Genomic DNA, 17,945 nt, shown 5'->3' on the forward strand with positions numbered 1-17,945 from the left:
CTTTCAAGTCCAGTGTAAACTGCACCAAGAAGGAAGGAATAGGGGAAGGAAAGAAAGCATGAAGTTTGCTATAAAAAGGAAAAGAGGCTTGGATACTTAATGCTACTTCCTCCCATTTGCTGGTGTTCCTTTTGTAATTCCCGCCAAATAATATTTTTTCCTGTTGGTCCAGTGGAGTGGGACTCACCATCTGCCCTGGATGGGATACACGGTTGGGCATTCCACCATAGCTATGTGAACCCAGGAAACCTCGGCCATTGGAAGAGGCCACTTCTCCAGAGGGATGAATAGAACTACTACTTGGACCCTCGGCAGAGAAGAAGGAAGAAGAGGAAGAAGTAGGCACTCTATGTTTCGCCTTGTGAGGTGGAAGTTTTCCTCCATTTTGCACATGCTGTTGTCTCTTGCCAGGTCCTTCAGAGTCTCTGGATCGAGTCCAAACATTCCCTGTGCTGGAACGTATAGTCCGACGGCTTCTTTTCTCTCGCTTCCCATCTTCTCTGATCCAGAACTCATCATCTGTGTCCCCATCTTCTCCAGGGAAGTGCTTCATCATTGCCCGGTGGAAGCATCTTTCTAAGTTATAAGCCATTTTAGTGTATTCTGTGTTGAAAGAAGCAAATCAAAGAAAGTGAGTTTTATGGGTAGTTACATTTTTCCTCTGCTGAGAACTGCCCTTGGAATGTAGGTTATTCTCTCTCTCTGCTTTTACTATGTTTTTAAAAAGGAAATAAAATACAATCAGAGCTGGAAAACTGGAAGCTATAAGATGGATTTCAACGCATCCCTTCAGTAACATTCCTTATTTTAAATTATCAATATAATGCAAACTGTAATACAGACAGATGCCTCTGTGGTGCATTTATTAAACACATACAGTGGTACCTCTGGTTATGAACTTAATTAATTCCGGAGGTTTGTTCTTAACCTGAAGCCATTCTTAACCTGAGGTACCACTTTAGCTAATGGGGCCTCCGCCGACGCGCGATTTCTGTTCTCATCCTGAGGTAAAGTTCTTAACCCGAGGTACTACGTCTGGGTTAGCAGAGTCTGTAAACCAAAGTGTTTGTAACCTGAGGTGTTTGTAACCCGAGGTACCACTGTAATGGGATGACTCCACTTCAGTTTCACATATCAAGTCTTGCATTGGGCATAAATGGTCTTATAAATGAGTTAAAGTAAGTTTTCTGTTTGTTTCAGAAATGTGTGCAGCTGGTAGACCCAAGTAAAAAAGAATGGAATTCAGCAGTGCCCCATGTCTGTAAGCTTGCCAGAAGGAATGATTCGTCCTTCCATGTGCTGTTCTGGTGTTCTCCTAAGTCAATTGGGGGGCAGGGGGCAGTGTGAGGGGAAACCCTGTGACACAAGCAGAAGTCCTTGTGAAGGGCTTCCACTGACAGGGCTCTTTGAGTGAATCCAATCCACAATATTTTAGTAAATGATTCATAATGTTGCCCAGTAGTGTAAGGTCACCCAAATTCAGAAGACCACACTCATCTTTTTCTCTCTTTTTTAGTGTGCAGCTGCTACACAGAGCTTAATACAGAAATGCTAGCCACACAACTGGAACTCTGTACATGAAGGAACTATGCTTCAACTATATGCACATGACAATCCTACAGATTATGTCAACAGTTAAGCACATTTCTCTGGGCTTTGTGTACTGTTGCATTTTGTATATGTGGGGAATCCAGCCTCTTTAACAAGGTTAGGATTCTGAGAGCTACAACTTTTTGAAAGATGATGCCTCTGGTCTAAGAGTAGCACAGAATAGCATGAGGACATAAAGACTGTGGTCTGAAAGAAGATCATAATAAGAACAGTTTTTCCTAATGCCAGCTGATATAAATTCAGCTGACAGCACAGTTCCCAATCCTTTCCCTATAACTAACACTCCATGTTCCCCTGCTTATACCAGCTTATTAACTTTCTGCCACTCTAGTCCATGATGCATAGTTGAATTAAATAATAATAATCTGACACCTGCAAGCAGGATTGACTGCCAATTACACTGTTGTTGGCATCCATCCATCTTGAGAGACAATGGAATGCACCTCCTCTCCGGTGAGCAAGCCTGGGCAGTATGTATAGAGGTCCTGGGCTACCCAGACAACAATACCCCACTCTCAGCCCTGCTGATGTGGTCCAAAGGAAAGAAGAGCAATATTTTACGCACCAGCTTGGCTGCAGGAGTTGCTGGAAGGAGACATGCAAGATGCCATCCAACAGTCTTAGGAACTGGAATTGTCTTGGGTTTACTCCTGAAGATGTCCCACAAACCAATTTGTACATATTTTTCCTCAGGGTTTACTGTTTACTCCAGAAGCCTTTCATGTGAATGAATATAGCCACAAGACACATTTATTTAATTTTTCAAATGTTTGTAGTGAATTAAGAATTACGGGCTTAACCTCTTCATCCATTTCCTGTCCAATCCAGCTACAAAAGACATGGGCTGTTTTCCATGTATATGTAAACAATAAATGGAACTCAGGTTCCAAATTCTTACCACTATTTTCACCGTTGTATTTAAGGCAGTTCCTGAACATGGTCTTCATGTCACCCACAAATTCCTCCTTGGTGTAGTATTGGCCTCCATTTAGCTTCTTCTCCATGCTAGATATATCCATGGGAGCCTGAAAAATACCCCAGTTTGCTTCAGACTTACAGACCTTGAAAGCTACAATCATCCTTTAAAAAGATGTATTCTTATTCTGCCTGCTAAATTATGCAGATTCCATTGCATCAACTATAACACAATGTTCAGAATGCAAAAAAAAGGGCTTCATATTGCTTACCTTAACAATTTGGTAGTAATTTGGGGCATAGGATTCATCAACTGGCTCCAGGAATGGCCAGGAGTCCTTGTGAGCCTTCACTACATCGAGAACTGTCAGCAGCAAAAAGATGATAAACTGTTACACATACAAATGGATGCCAATACTTTAAAAACCAACCAACCTGCAAAGCTAGTGTCTGGTGTGGGGACTGACCTTTGTACATGGCAGTGAACTCATCATCCAATTCAAAACTGCAAAGAGGAAATGTAAAATTAATGCAAAGTTTCTCCAGCCTCATTTCCTCCCCAACTCTGTCTCTGGTATGTTATCCTTATCACTGAATGTTCAATTCCAGCAATTGCAATGCTTTCCAAGGCCTGCACTCACACTCTTTTTAATGCCACAGAGTATAATTCCTCTATAGCCTTTTCTTCGGCCATCAACATTAACAGTGACAATCAATTGTTTTGGGTGTGATTGTTTTTCTGCATTTATAGGCCACTCACTGCAATTTACTTACAGGTCCTTGGTCTTCCTCTCCTCCCTAGCAGGTGAACTGGGGTCCAAGTGAGAAAGCTCTGGGGGAAGTTCCTTTCCCTGGGCAAGCAGCCATGCCCGCTCTTCTCGGAGCTTCCTTCTCTTGGCTCGTTCTGAAGATAGGGAAGAAAAACTGTTACATTCTTGAGAAGTTTTCTTGCACGATGCCCAGGGTTTCAGGAGGTCATTCACACTCTTCTGTGTCACCAGTGGAATTATCATGGGGTTGGAGCAACTCCTCTTTGAGGAAAGGTTATAATGTTTGGACCTTTTTAATTTAGAAAAGGTGAGAAAGTGAGGATATGATAGAGGTGTATAAAATTATGTGTGGTGCAGAGGAAGTAGGTAGAAAGATGTTTTGCTCTCTCTAATATTAGAACTGGAGCCATTCAATGAAACTAAATGGTATGGGATTTGTGAAATCCAAAAACGTACTTCTTTATGCACTGAATGAAATTCACTGCCACAAAATGTAGAGATTAGACAAATTCAAGCAGAATAAGGATATCAATGAAGCTACCAGCCATGACGACTATATTACTTCTGTCAGACTAAGACAAGCAATCATTGCCATTAAACAACTAAACAGAGTGACATGCTGGTGTACAATGCTTGTGAAGTGGATATCATGCATATAAAAATGAACTGTAGACCAAAAGCAACTAAAAAACCTTCCGTAAAGCTGATCCGCCTACCTTCCACTGCCTTGACTTTCTCCTCCATTTCTCGCTTCCTTTCCTCCTTCAACATTTGTTCTTGCTCCTTCTTCTGAACTGCCAGAAGGATTTGACGTTCCTCCTCCTCTTCCCGTCGTCTCTGCTTCTCCATTCTGCTGAGCGCCACAGGAGTCACCTGCAGAAAGAAACAACTATTTACTCATTAGTTATTATATTTATATCCCATAATTTATGTTAGGTAGGTCAGACTGAGATACAGTGACTTGCCAAAAGTTAACCAGTGTGCTTCAAGGTTGAGTGGAACTTTGATGACCAGCATCCACAGCCCTAGTCTAACTCTCTATCCTTTACATGTGGCGGGGGGGAGGGGGGTTTGCAGTGATTTTTAGGAAGTCATTAGTTTGCACCAGGCGTCCTACTGGGAAGACCCAGTTTTCCGAGTGCATGTTCTGGAAGTTGGGCAATAGGGGCAGTACAGGATTCCTTCTGGTGTACCGACCTCCCCGCTGCACCAAGGATTCCCTGCCCGAGCTGCTTCAGGTTGTGGCGGATGTTCTCCTGGAGACACCTAGCTTGGTTGTCCTAGGGGATTTTAACATCCATGCCGACACAACCTTACAAGGGGCTGTTCGGGACTTCGTGGAAAGCATGGCCTCCATGGGGCTGTCCCTGAATAAGTCTGGCCCAACCCATAGCCACGGACATGCCTTGGACCTGGTGTTTACCTCTATGGATGTTGGTGATCCGACACCAAGTAAAAGCGAAATGAAAGAAGTGCCATGGTCAGATCACTTCCTGGTGCAACTGGAATTCTCTGCGACCCATCCCCTCTGCAGGGAGGTGGGACCGATTCGGATGGTCCGCCCCTGCCACTTAATGGATCCAAATGGTTTCCAGAGAGTGGTAGGGGATGCTTTATTCCATGTTGATGGCCTTTCAGACGATTCCCTGGTGGCCCGCTGGAATGTGGAGTTAACCAGGGCTATTGACTGTTTGGCTCCGAAGAGCCCTCTCCGATTGCATGGAGCCCGGGGGGGCAGCCCCGTGGTTTTCCACGGATCTGAGGGCAATGAAACAATCGTTGAGACAGCTAGAGCGCCAGTGACGGATAATTCATTCCGAATCTGACTGGACACAGGTTAGAGCTCAACGTGCTCTAACCAAGTGGCGATAGCGACAGCGAAGAAGACTTTCTTCGCCGCCTTTATTGCATCTGCAGAAAACAGCAGCAGGAGACTTTTTCAGGTGGTTCACAATTTAGCGGAACCACCTGCAACATCGGGGCCCAATACGGGCCACATGATCTCCTGCAATGATTTTGCAAAGTTTTTTGCAGATAAAATCACTCAGATTCGGGAAGAAGTAGACTCCACCATGGGAGCAGGGCCCGGGCGGGAGAGATGCTAGAGTCCTGTCTAGTCAAGTTGTGTGGGATCAATTCCAATCTGTTACCTCTGAGGATGTGGACAGGCTGCTTGGACAAGTGAAGCCAACCACCTGTCTCCTGGATCCTTGCCCATCCTGGCTTATAAAAGCTAGCCGGGAAGGACTGGGCAATGGGCTTTGTGGGGTGGTGAATGCTTCCCTCCGTGAGGGAGCCTTCCCAGACCCGCTGAAAGAGGCGGTTATTAAACCACTTCTTAAAAAACCATCTTTAGATGCGGCCACGATGGCCAATTATCGCCCAGTCTCAAATCTTCCATTCTTGGGCAAGGTGATTGAGTGAGTGGTTGCTGAACAACTCCAGGCACGCCTGGAAGAAGCAGACCATTTGGATCCCTTCCAGTCGGGATTCAGGCCTCATCATGGGACTGAAACTGCCTTGGTTGCACTGGTTGATGATCTCTGGCGGGCTAGGGACAAAGGTGAGAGCTGTTTCCTAGTTCTGCTGGATCTCTCAGCGGCGTTTGATACCATCGACCATGACATCCTTCTGGACCGTCTTGAGGGGCTGGTAGTTGGGGGCACTGTCATACAGTGGTTCCACTCCTTCCTCCTGGGCCATGTTCAGAAAGTGGTGGGGGGGGATGAGTGTTCAGACCCCTGGGCTCTCAGTTGTGGGGTGCCTCAGGGTTCTGTCCTCTCCCCCATGCTTTTCAACATTTACATGCAGCCACTGGGAGAGATCATCAGGAGGTTTGGGCTGGGTGTTCATCAGTATGCGGATGATACCCACCTCTACCTCTCTTTTAAATCAGAACCAGTGAAGGCGGTGAAGGTCCTGTGTGAGTGTCTGGAGGCAGTTGGAAGATGGATGGCGGCTAACAGATTGAGGTTGAATCCTGACAAGACAGAAGTACTGTTTTGGGGGGACAGGAGGCGGGAAGGTGTGGAGGATTCCCTGGTCCTGAATGGGGTAACTGTGCCCCTGAAGGACCAGGTGCGCAGCCTGGGAGTCATTTTGGACTCACAGCTGTCCATGGAGGCACAGGTCAAATCTGTGTCCAGGGCAGCTGTTTACCAGCTCCATCTGGTACGCAGCTGTTTACCAGCTCCATCTGGTACGTAGGCGGACTGTCTCGCCAGAGTGGTGCATGCTCTGGTTATCTCCCGCTTGGACTACTGCAATGCACTCTACGTGGGGCTACCTTTGAAGGTGACCCGGAAACTACAACTAATCCAGAACACGGCAGCTAGACTGGTGACTGGGAGCGGCCGCCGAGACCACATAACACTGCTCTTGAAAGACCTACATTGGCTCCCAGTACATTTCCGAGCACAATTCAAAGTGTTGGTGCTGACCTTTAAAGCCCTAAATGGCCTCGGTCCAGTATATCTGAAGGAGCGTCTCCTCCCCCATTGTTCTGCCCGGACACTGAGGTCCAGCTCCGAGGGCCTTCTAGCGGTTCCCTCCCTGCGAGAGGCCAAGTTACAGGGAACCAGGCAGAGGGCCTTCTTGGTAGTGGCACCCGCCCTGTGGAACGCCCTCCCATCAGATGTCAAAGCGATAAACAACTACCTGACATTCAGAAGACATCTGAAGGCAGCCCTGTTCAGGGAAGCTTTTAATATGTGACATTTTAGTGTATTTTTCATCTTTGTTGGAAGCCGCCCAGAGTGGCTGGGGAAACCCAGCCAGATGGGCGGGGTACAAATAATAAATTTATTATTCTTATTCTTATTCTTATTATTACAGCACACTGGGTTTCGGCTTATGATTGTCTTACATGAAATTATTGCAATAGTGAATATAGCTTTGAAACCCTTTTATAGCCTTTAGAAACAGACTTGTCTCTGAATGAGAAATTGGATCATTTGTATATTTTTAAAACAAGATACTATCATCATAGGAAAGCACCTCCCTGTAATTTTTCTCTTGGTCTTATGAATGTAAATCCACGTGATTAAATCAAGGCATAACTACAGGAAATGTATTGTTTGTTTTCAATGACTGCATTTCACATGTATGCAGCTTGATTTCAGCACATACAACCACATTTATAAGAATGAATAGTCAGGGAAGGAACATGTGATAATTGCAAAAGGTGCATTAGATGCGTACACACTGTCACATAATGTATACTGGCCTGAAATGAGAAAATAAAGCTATTCTTTACAATGCCACTGCTGCAGCAAAGAAGAACCAACTGGGAAGTTATGAGAGGGCAGACTCTGTCACCAAAAATCTCTATAGTCTACATTTAGAATGCTCTGAAGATGCAGGCTTTTCTATTTGTATGCTGGAACAGTGAACACAGAAAGAATATATGTGGAACTGAATATTGCATCAGGGATAGGTTCAGAAAGTACTATAAAAATCCAACACTGAACAACTGGGGATTAGGACAATGCTCAACACAGATGAGTACCTTTCAGGGACCAGTATTACAGATATTTACAATAGCACAAACTACCCCAATCCCAAGCATGAGTGCCTCTTTACCAGGGCAATCTTTTTGGGGGGAGCACATATGAAATAATTCATATGTGCACCCCAAAAAAGATTGCCAGAATCTTGTTCAGAGTATGTAAATTATGTGATTGCCATAAAAGAGCCACTTTATAAGAAGGTAACCATGCCACAAGTTTTAGGATGGTCTTTTATCTTCTTTTGGAAAGTGCTTTGCCAAGAAAAGGGATTGGATCACATTTTTACAGCAAAAGCTTTCTCCCCCCCCCCCCCAGATGTGTTGAACTTTCACAGAAAGCTTCATATCCCCTGAAATGGCACCTTTCATATATATATATATATATGTGTGTGTGTGTGTGTGTGTGTGTGTGCGCGCGCGCGTGCGTATATATATATATATATATATATATATATATATATATATATATATATATATGAGAGCTCCAAGAAAATTCAGCCCAGCCCCTATTTATTTATTTATTTATTTATTTATTTATTTGTGTGTGTTTGTTTATTATGTTCGATATCTCACCTAACAATTCCAAGTAATTACTTATATTCTGAAAACTTGCTCTGTGCCTGTAACTTCAATCAAGATTAAAAAACCAGAAAAAAATCACAGGCATTAATTAAAACACTATGTAACTTCATAAATATACTAAAAAAACTAGCTAACATAAATTCCTCAAAACCCCCCCCCCCAGTATTTCACATTAAAAGCATATTTAAAATCAATCCTTTCATCATCTTCTTAAAGATGTGAAGGTTCTGCTGGGCAGCTGGCTCCAGAGGTCACAGCCACAACAGGAAAGTCACTCTTCTATATTTATTTCCTGCCTAGATAGGATCACAATCAGGCCCTCTTCAGTAGATCTTAATGGCCATCTGCCCTTGGCCAGTAACAGATTTCAAAGCATCAGAAGCTAACATGCAGTCAGTTTCTGTTGCAGAATTAGCCAGATATGTTCTGGTCGTCTTGTTCATATTAGGAGTTGGCAGTTGCATTGTGTGCCAATATAGTTTTTAAGAGCCATCCTATATACTAGGAATGGCTAACCATTTTGCCCTGATGGCCACTTCCATGTTTAGCCAATCTTCCACAGAACGCATGCCAGTAAGTGAGTGTGTTCACTCCACACTCTTGTACACGCAATCACGCACAACACAGGACAAATGTGTGCAAGACATGGGAAACACACATAGAGGCACAAAGCTCCCCTTTTCAGTTGATCCATATTGATTAGTCAATGAGAAGTTTTGCCTCTTTTTTGCTTATCAAATAACCACCCTGATGCATAATCAAATTGTTTAAACTTCATTGTTCACCCCAGCACTCTTTCTATTTTTTTAACTGGTAGGGTCTTGGGAGAGGGGAGATAGGGGTTAGCAAGCCCTGCTATGCAGGGAGCATTATGGAAATTGATTCTACAGACAAAGTTGATAGTTGCCAGAACTCTACAATGTAGGAAATGTTAGTGTTTATATGCAGCAGAGGAAGTTAACTTTAGTTAAATGAATTCTTGCTTGGAGCACACCTTTAGTTGAAAGGCATTCAGACTGAGGCATGGTTTATATAAGAAAGCTTATTGTAAGGAAGTACATTCTAGCTGGAGAAACAAAGAAGCAAAGCTATGCTTGCCCCTTTGTTCCCAGAAGATTGATCCAAGATGACCTCTTGCCTTGAGGTCCAAATAAAGTGTATGAGGAGGAGCAGGAAGTTGTAAATGAAATGCAATACCACTGTAAACATCAAAGAGATAGAGAGAGGTCAGCACAGATATAAAGGTACAGTACTACAGAGATAGTCTGAAAAGCTGGAGGTCTCTTGCTCTATCTGTCTTAACCCATGCAAACCCCTCTTAGAAAGCTGAGATGTACCCAAACTTCTCTCCTGGTCTCCTGAGAATATAGGATCAGACAAACTAATTTAAATAAAACATAAACCAGAAACCTTGTTTCAATCCCATTTTTGGAGAGTGGGTTAAAAACCCAATATAGATTGGACACATGTCTAGTGAGAATGTCAGTTTAGAATTTCAAAAGACAGCTTTAGCTTTTAGCTCAGTGCAGGCTTCAGCTTTTTAGCCTAAAAAAGGTGGCAATATACGGTGGCTGAAGAACTGGATGACATTGGAGAATCCACATATCTTAGATTTAGATGGTCATGATAATATTGGAAGCTGGCACACCTATGAAAAGGTGAAAGTACACAAAGGATTTACAAATCACATAATTAGGAAAAAATTGTAAAGAGTATGGGATAAGTACAAAAAATTATTGGAGATAAAAACACCACTTTGACTCTCATCATTGGAAGCCATAGTGGTAAAGAAAAAGAATATGATAGGTTGGACAACTTGTAGAAATTTATTAAAACAAGAGGGAGAAGAGTTTAAATTAAAATAATTTAATGATTTATCAGGAAAGTTAACAACATGGATACAATATCATTTGAAGTATTTAAGAAAGATAGGAAATGAGGGTTTGGGGGAAAAATATCACAACTGGAGAGAGGTCTATTGGAATGCAATGTTAAAGTGCTGTCTAAAATGTGTAAGATATTACTGGAATGGGAGACAAAGGATGAGCAAGTAAAATCTTCAATGATACATTAAAGGTAAAGGTAAAGGTACCCCTGACCATTAGGTCCAGTCGTGACTGACTCTGGAGTTGTGCGCTCATCTCACTCTATATGCCGAGGGAGCTGGCATTTGTCCGCAGACAGCTTCCGGGTCATGTGGCCAGCATGACTAAGCCGCTTCTGGCAAACCAGAGCAGTGCACGGAAACGCCGTTTACCTTCCCGCCAGAGCAGTACCTATTTATCTACTTGCGCTTTGACGTGCTTTCGAACTGCTAGGTTGGCAGGAGCAAGGACCAAGCAACGGGAGCTCACCCCGTCACGGGGATTCGAACCCCCTGGACTGTGCATTTGAACTTTGATAATGCCTCTTGCTCATCTGGATGGAGGACAGAGATGGGTGTGAGTGTGCACAAGCTAGCCTACAGTACAAAGGTGACATGTTTGCCAGTGGTATATGTGGCCACAGGAAGGTTGCCAAGAAGGGAATGCAGTCCTTAGGCTGGAAAAGAATTCCTTGCCATGGCTATAGAAGAACTTCTATAACTATAGTTACAGATAGGTAGCCGTGTTGGTCTGCCATAGTCAAAACAAAAAAATTCCTTCCAGTAGCATCTTAAAGACCAACTAAGTTAGTTCTTGGTATGAGCTTTCGTGTGCATGCACACTTCTTCAGATACCCTTTTGTTTTATCTGAAGAAGTGTGCATGCACACGAAAGCTCATACCAAGAACTAACTTAGTTGGTCTTTAAGGTGCTACTGGAAGGATTTTTTTTTGTTTTTTCTATAACTATAAACCTTCTCCCCAACAATGCCACTTTAGATGCCAGATGGAAATTCCCTTGGTTGAATGAAACTTCTACATAGAAAACTTGGTAAGTGGAAGGAACAGTCAGTCATGGGAACCTTTGTCTGCAACCAGAAATGGCATAGCCCAGATACAGGTTCACCACTGCATTGAAAACTGGGTCTTCAATGCAATCTATTTCCTGAGAATTAATGATCAGCTGGAGCCTCCTCACTGCCCTTCAGGCCTTAGCCCATCATTAATTCAGACAAAAGCCTGCACCTTAGCCATTATTGCTTCATTTTTTTTCACCTGCCTGCAAATGGGACCTGAGGGGGCACTGACAAATTGCTAGAAAGGCAAGCTAGCTTCCACCCTAGATACCCTAAGTGCCTCTATATTTGTGTTGTTGCAGAAATGCTATTTAGTCATTTCCTTCAGTAATGCTTCCTTGGAGAATTGTCTGACATCATCTCCCATCCTTGCCACCAGCAACAACAATGCATTAAGCAAGGTCCCTAGGCCCCTGCTTTGTCCTTTAATAGAAGAATGCTACAGTTAGAGAACAGTAAAAAAATCATAAGACATGGGCTACTTTACAAAATGAAAGCAAGGCAGAGAACTGGATACAAACACCTGTTCCTCACATCAGAATGCAAGGTGTCCTTTGCGTGCAACCCAGCCCATCAAAGTGAGCTTCTGTATTTGCACTAGTGTTGCCAGTGTATCCAATTAATCCCAAGATAATAATTTAAAGAGAATCAGAGCAATTAGACCTTTTATGTTATTAAGTCCATTTCATCTGACCACTCACAGGATCATCCCTATAGAATTTATTCAGATACAATAGTGCCTGAATACTTATGCTTATGTGAGGATTAAAATACTAAAAGATAATCTCCCAAAATACACAAACTATTTAACTGATTTTTCTAGAGAGTTATTTACCAGGACTTTCATATTTTACTGAAAGTTACGGAGCTAGTGTCAACAAATAAGAATTTCAAAGGGCAGTGTACATCTCTAACAAAGCTCCAGCCCAAATTCTACAGAAAAAAACAAAAGTCAAAATCAGGAGTTAAATACATTATTCAATACAGTCTGATTCTTTTGCTAACAATAAGTATTTCTCTTACAGAACTATTATACAGGTGGGCTTCTTTTATACAACTTACACACTTACCACTGAGCACCCTCTAGATCAGGGTTGCTAACCTGGTGCCCTGTTTTGGATTGCAACTCCCACCAGCCCCTGCCAGCATGGCCATGATCAGGGATGATAGGTGTTGAGACCACAACATCAGGAAGGTACCATGTTGGCCATGTCCAAATAGTTTACGACAAGGTTGGCTTGGAGAGGGTGGGGGGATAAAACCTATGATTGGATTTATAGGGAAATATACTGTGAGTCCACTTTAGATAAATAAGCACTTTTATTATGAGGTGCTATAGAGAGATGAAGCGCTCCTCATGCAATTAAGGCAGCCTATACACTCTGTATCTGGTCTGCTGCAGAAGTGTGAGCCTCTATGTAGTGCAGATGGGCTGCAGTTTCAGTATCATTTCTTTGCTCAAAATAGGCCTTCTTCCCTTGTCATGGTACTGCCATCATGCAGCCAATCTGAGAGCAAAAATGGCCCTGAGGTTGCAGCTGTTTAGGGCCACAAGCAGCAGCAGATTGCTGCACAAAAATGGAAGGGGGGGGGATTAAGTTTTGGGAAAACATTTCAGGTGGATCCCAAAGCCCCCTTTTCATACAAAAAAATATGTACTGGAGAGCTTCTTTCTACTATATTCTAGTTAAAAAAATGCAAGGTCTATTCACAAATGCTGTGTTATGTGTAGCTTTTTGCATAAACCCGTTTTGTTACCCCAAGCTAAATCAAAACCTATGCACACATAATTGCATTTGCAAAGATCCACCACATTGTTCTGCCTCCCTCCCTCTGCCGACTCTTCTCTGCCAAAATTTAATTTGTTATCTCTGAAGACTTTGGACCTGTCTTACTTTATATTGTTTTGCAAACCATCATGAAAACAAATTATGTTATATGGGGATCCAAACCATTTTTAAAACGTAGTTTGGGCTCAGCTGTAACTGAAGTTGTGTTGGTTCAAGCCAATGAAGGTTCAGAAACTGATTCAGTTCAGCTTAAGCCCCAGCACACCCCATTCCCAACAAGATGCCATAGAAACACTTTTTTGAGGAAACAGAAAAATTGTTGGGTGATAAATTGTGTGAAAGTGAAAATTCCTTTGGAGTCATGAAAGCATGTCTGCTGCTTTGCTGAAGCACCACTCACATGCTTGCAGCAGGGGGCACTGTGGACTATGCAGAACAACAGGCTCCAATAAGTTCTGCTCTTTGCTCTGATATAGTCCCCCCAAAAGAAATTCCCAGAGTTCAGCACAAGATGTGCAGTCCCACAGGCCTTGGTCTTGCCTCAGACACAGCCATTGCTCCTTCCTCCCCCCCCCCATGTGATACCTACTAGAATTTCCGCAACCTCTTCTTAATGAAGGTGCCGCTCAGAAGGTTTTTTTTAATGAGAAGCTAATCTGAACCACCTGTTTGAGAAATATTGCAAGGATTAGAAGCCTACAGAGCAGTTACATATTTAAGCAGCATCTACATCTTGGAACCAGGCGGAAGGGGCAACTCCACAGAAGCCATACATGGTCAGAAACAAAGAGATTTGTGTGCTATGACTACAGTCTTAACAACATCCCTGCATCATGTGCTGGAAAGCCTTCCAATTTAAAAAGAAACAAATACAATCCAATGAAACAAAACACTTGACATTGTGTTTCCCTGGAAATGGGTATGTCCAGAGACTTGCATCCAGAATAACTGCTACCCCTCCCCTCCCTGCCTCCGCTCCTCAGGTGAAAAATTAAAAGAGACTTGGGAGCTTATGGAAGGGCTGACACACACTGGCCCATAGGAAGCAATTAGCTTATGCTAAGCACCATAGGTCCTACAGCAAGCCTACTACTGATTACCACCCATTTGTTTCTCTACATCCAAATTTGCAATTTTCCTGCCTGTACATAAATACAGTGGTACCTTGGGTTAAGAACTTAATTCGTTCTGGAGGTCTGTTCTTAACCTGAAGTTGTTCTTAACCTGAAGCACCACTTTAGCTAATGGGGCCTCCTGCTGCTGCTGCGCCGCCACCACACAATTTCTGTTCTCATCCTGAAGTTCTTAACCCGAGGTAATATTTCTGGGTTAGTGGAGCCTGTAACCTGAAGCCTATGTAACCTGAAGCGTATGTAACCCGAGGTACCACTGTATGCACCTTCTTATTTCCTGGATGATTTTTGTTGTTGTACTTCTTGCACCTAAAAATGAACATAATGCAGCAGTGCACACTCCACTCCTGGGCTGTTCTGCTCTTCTTCATCCTGGGAGCAGGGGCTCCCAGGATGAAGAAGAAGTGTCACTTTATTTTCATTAATTAAGCTGAAAATATTAATACTCCTTGGCTCCACAGTTGTCACAGAGTGTGCCGGTCAGTTCAAAGTTGATCTTTATTAGCAAAAACACAATCTCCAAAGATCGGGCTGAGTGTCAGACCTAATGAACACATCAGTGCATTCCCTATGGATCTTATTCTATGAAATTAGTTGCTGATACTAAAGATTCCCTCTTCCCCACAGCTGTCTATGCCTCCTCCTCTGCAGGGCATTCCCCAAGCAACTGGAGACTGTGCCTACATGCAGCCAATCTCTCCTCCAACCTTTTCATGCCTCTCCTGGTTCTGGGTGACAGGGAGGGAGGGGAGCTTGTCACAGCAGGAGGGGGAGACACCCATGCCTCTTCACCAGCCTTGTTCAGCGCTGTCTCTTGACCTCCCTCCTCCCATTCGCCAGCTCAGCTTCTGATTCTTGACTTCTCTCTGCCACAGACTCTCCTAGCTCACTAAGCCTTGTTACCCTCTCAGCTTTCGACCAGCTTTCTCCCTCTGACCAGTTTCATCATCAGTACATAACTATTCTTTCCATTTCACTTCTGTATAGCAAGAAAGGCAAACGGCTACTTCAAATATACAACTGCAAATTTCAGCAAGGCAAAAAGCAACTTCAGGTATAATTTGGTGTGAAACACAGATTTGGGAACACACTGATTTGTGGTGATATAGTTCAGGTGCTGACACTATGTACCATCTCATTTCCCAGATGTTGAAGTAATGGCTGAGTCTGCCATTCAATGCTTTGAAATGCTTCAACAGAGAACTTTGTTTCTGGATTAGATTGAAGGCTGGAAGTTCTGTGCTGATGACAACCAGATGGCTATCTGGGAGGTAGGCATTTAGCCAAAAATTCTTTCCAACCCACCTCTATATTAAATGAAGACATTTCAAGAGCTTTATCTATATTTCAAAATTTCTTCATAAAATGAAATTGACATCTTTTTAAGAACAAATCTTGGCTTAACAGTAAGGTTTGTTTGAAGCAAAACAAACCACAATCACTGGTTTGGGCATAATGTTATGGCAGGGATCATGGCTTCCTGCTGCTATTCATGCTAGAGAAAGAGAATTGAAGCAAGAGCAATCTTGCTAGAGCAATCTTCATGGTTCATGTCTGTGGAATGCTGTCTCCTAACATATTTTGTTGACACCAGTCCTGATGGGTTTTACACAAAGTTACAAAGACATTTTTATTTACTCAGACATTTGGTTGTTGACTGGAGGAATTGTTTGGTCATGTTTATGCTTCATGGTTATGCTGCTGCCATGTCAATTTGATTTATTGTGGTTTAATTTTTTATATTGCTTTATTTTAGGGTTGTATTATATATTTTATATTGTACCCCACTTTGGGATTGATTTTCATGCAGAATTGGTTATACATTACCTGAATAAGTAAAACTAATAATTAAGGTTACTATGATGTGCCAACTGTGTTATAGTATGTGTGATGAGCTTCCAGAAAGAAAACAAAGGTGCTGGCTGATGGCAATAAGGTGTAAGTTTCCTTAAACGTAGGCCTGAGATCTGTATTGTATGTATAAATAATAAATATACCAATATATCCAAATGAAGTTCCCTTACCTGAAGTTCTGTTTCTATGACCTAATTTTCTACTTGTTGCTGAGGTGAGCACATTCAGTGATAATGTTGATGGGTGGCACTGTATAGCTAATTTGTGCTAACCTATTCTGCTATTAAAGGTAAGGTAAAGGACCCCTGTATAGTTAAGTCAAAGGTGTCTATGGGGTTGCAGTGCTCATCTCGCTTTCAGGCTGAGGGAGTCAGTGTTTGTCCAGAGACAGCTTTCTCGGTCATTTGGCCAGCATGACTAAACCGCTTTTGGTGCAATGGAACACCGTGAGAGAAACCAGAGCGCACGGAAACACCGTTTACCTTCCCGCTGCAGCGGTACCTATTTATCTACTCACACAGGTATGCTTTCAAATTGCTAGGTTGGCAGGAGCTGGAACAGAGCAATGGGAGCTCACTCTGTTGCGGGGATTCGAACCGCCGACCTTCCAATCGGCAAGCCCAAAAGGTTCAGTAGTTTAGACCACAGCGCCACCCGTCTCCTCTATTCTGCTATTACATAACACATTACCTCTTGCCTTATTGGCTTTATGTGCTGACGATCAGACATCCACCTAGGAGAAAACTCCATTCGCTGCAGACGTTTCTCCTAAAAAGTGATGAAAGAAATCAACATGGATCAGCATTGGTACAAAGGCTTCGTATTTGGATGTATGCCATTTATTAGGAACAATTTCTGTAATATTTTTCAATGTACAGAGCGCTTAGCAATTCATTTCTCATTTCTCATCCTTCACAGATGAAGTCACAGAAGCTATATTAAGATACAAAAATTACTCAAAGACCAGGTCTGGATAATGAATTACAGGAGTTGATTTTTCAAATGCTATCAAGAACAAAAGCAAAGCAAAGCAAACAAACTACAAAATACTGAGTGCTGCTGAGATTGACAAGTATCCTCCAGATTCAAATATCAAAGAATTAGAGTGCTGAAATGGACTAAAATACCATCCAATGCAACCTTCTGCCACAAAACAGGACCAATCAACCTTCTATTTACTAGTCCATCTCCCCACATTATTCTTCATAATGTTCTAAAACCAGAGAGTAAGTAATCTCACATATATGTGTCAAGCCAAATGCTCCAAATGAAAGCATACTTCCCCTTCCAGATCGCTGTCAATCTGAACTGAGGTAGTGAAGGGGATTGGGGGGGGAGAGAACATAGCTATCCACTACAATGCTCTCAAGAGAAATATAATTAAATTCTTCTCCATTCTACTCAGTAGCCCACTTCTGAGCACAGAGATTACAAATTCTCCCAAAACGGAACAAAATGGTTCTTATCTACTGCAAAGCATGCACTTGGAACTCTACAGCAGTTCTAGACAGCCAAACTTCTTCACTTTCCCCCCTTGATTACTGGCTATCTGAATTTAACCATGGCACAATAATGCAATTTAGATCAATCTTCTGACTTTTATTTCATTGTGAAGAAAATCTCAAGCACATATTGTTAGCATATGCAAATGCCTCAAATATTCAATGAGTTCGTGTGAATGATCTAGAAGTCAAATGTTTTCTATTATACATTATCCAGTTGCCTTTTTTCTCTACAACTATTGCCTCTCCAGCATTACCTATGTGTATCCTCCTTTTTTTGCTCCACTAATTTGTGCATGTTTTTTTTTAAAAAAGCAAAAAAACCCAGATGTTACAAAGCA

The 17,945-nt window shown here is 42.6% G+C and overlaps 2 protein-coding genes and 1 long non-coding RNA gene across 5 annotated transcripts in view; 1 reads left to right on the plus strand and 2 right to left on the minus strand.

The window, feature by feature from the left end:
• LOC310826186 (tigger transposable element-derived protein 1-like) overlaps positions 1 to 17,945 on the minus strand; it is a 1,677,490-nt gene that overhangs the window by 909,453 nt on the left and 750,092 nt on the right. The gene's annotated exons all lie outside the window — the stretch shown is intronic.
• The window catches only part of CECR2 (CECR2 histone acetyl-lysine reader), a 117,418-nt gene that overhangs the window by 15,248 nt on the left and 84,225 nt on the right, over positions 1 to 17,945 (minus strand). For all 3 annotated transcript variants that reach the window (XR_014555557.1, XR_014555558.1, XM_083699849.1), the window contains exons 8-14: positions 16,793 to 16,870; positions 4,013 to 4,169; positions 3,301 to 3,430; positions 2,994 to 3,031; positions 2,799 to 2,890; positions 2,510 to 2,636; positions 188 to 603 (exon numbers count right to left, since the gene is read on the minus strand). Coding sequence is in view for 1 of the 3 variants with exons in the window: in XM_083699849.1 (XP_083555975.1) it covers positions 188 to 603; positions 2,510 to 2,636; positions 2,799 to 2,890; positions 2,994 to 3,031; positions 3,301 to 3,430; positions 4,013 to 4,169; positions 16,793 to 16,870 (1,038 nt within the window). In the remaining 2 variants the exon portion in view is untranslated. The remainder of the gene's footprint in view (positions 1 to 187; positions 604 to 2,509; positions 2,637 to 2,798; positions 2,891 to 2,993; positions 3,032 to 3,300; positions 3,431 to 4,012; positions 4,170 to 16,792; positions 16,871 to 17,945) is intronic.
• On the plus strand, positions 226 to 17,859 carry LOC310826346. Its single transcript, XR_014555774.1, has 3 exons — positions 226 to 338; positions 15,395 to 15,519; positions 17,021 to 17,859. It is a non-coding gene; the product is annotated as an uncharacterized lncRNA (long non-coding RNA).

The sequence above is a fragment of the Podarcis gaigeae genome (genome assembly GCF_964106915.1).
Source record: "Podarcis gaigeae genome assembly, chromosome: 10".
Classification (NCBI taxonomy): Eukaryota; Metazoa; Chordata; class Lepidosauria; order Squamata; family Lacertidae; genus Podarcis; species Podarcis gaigeae.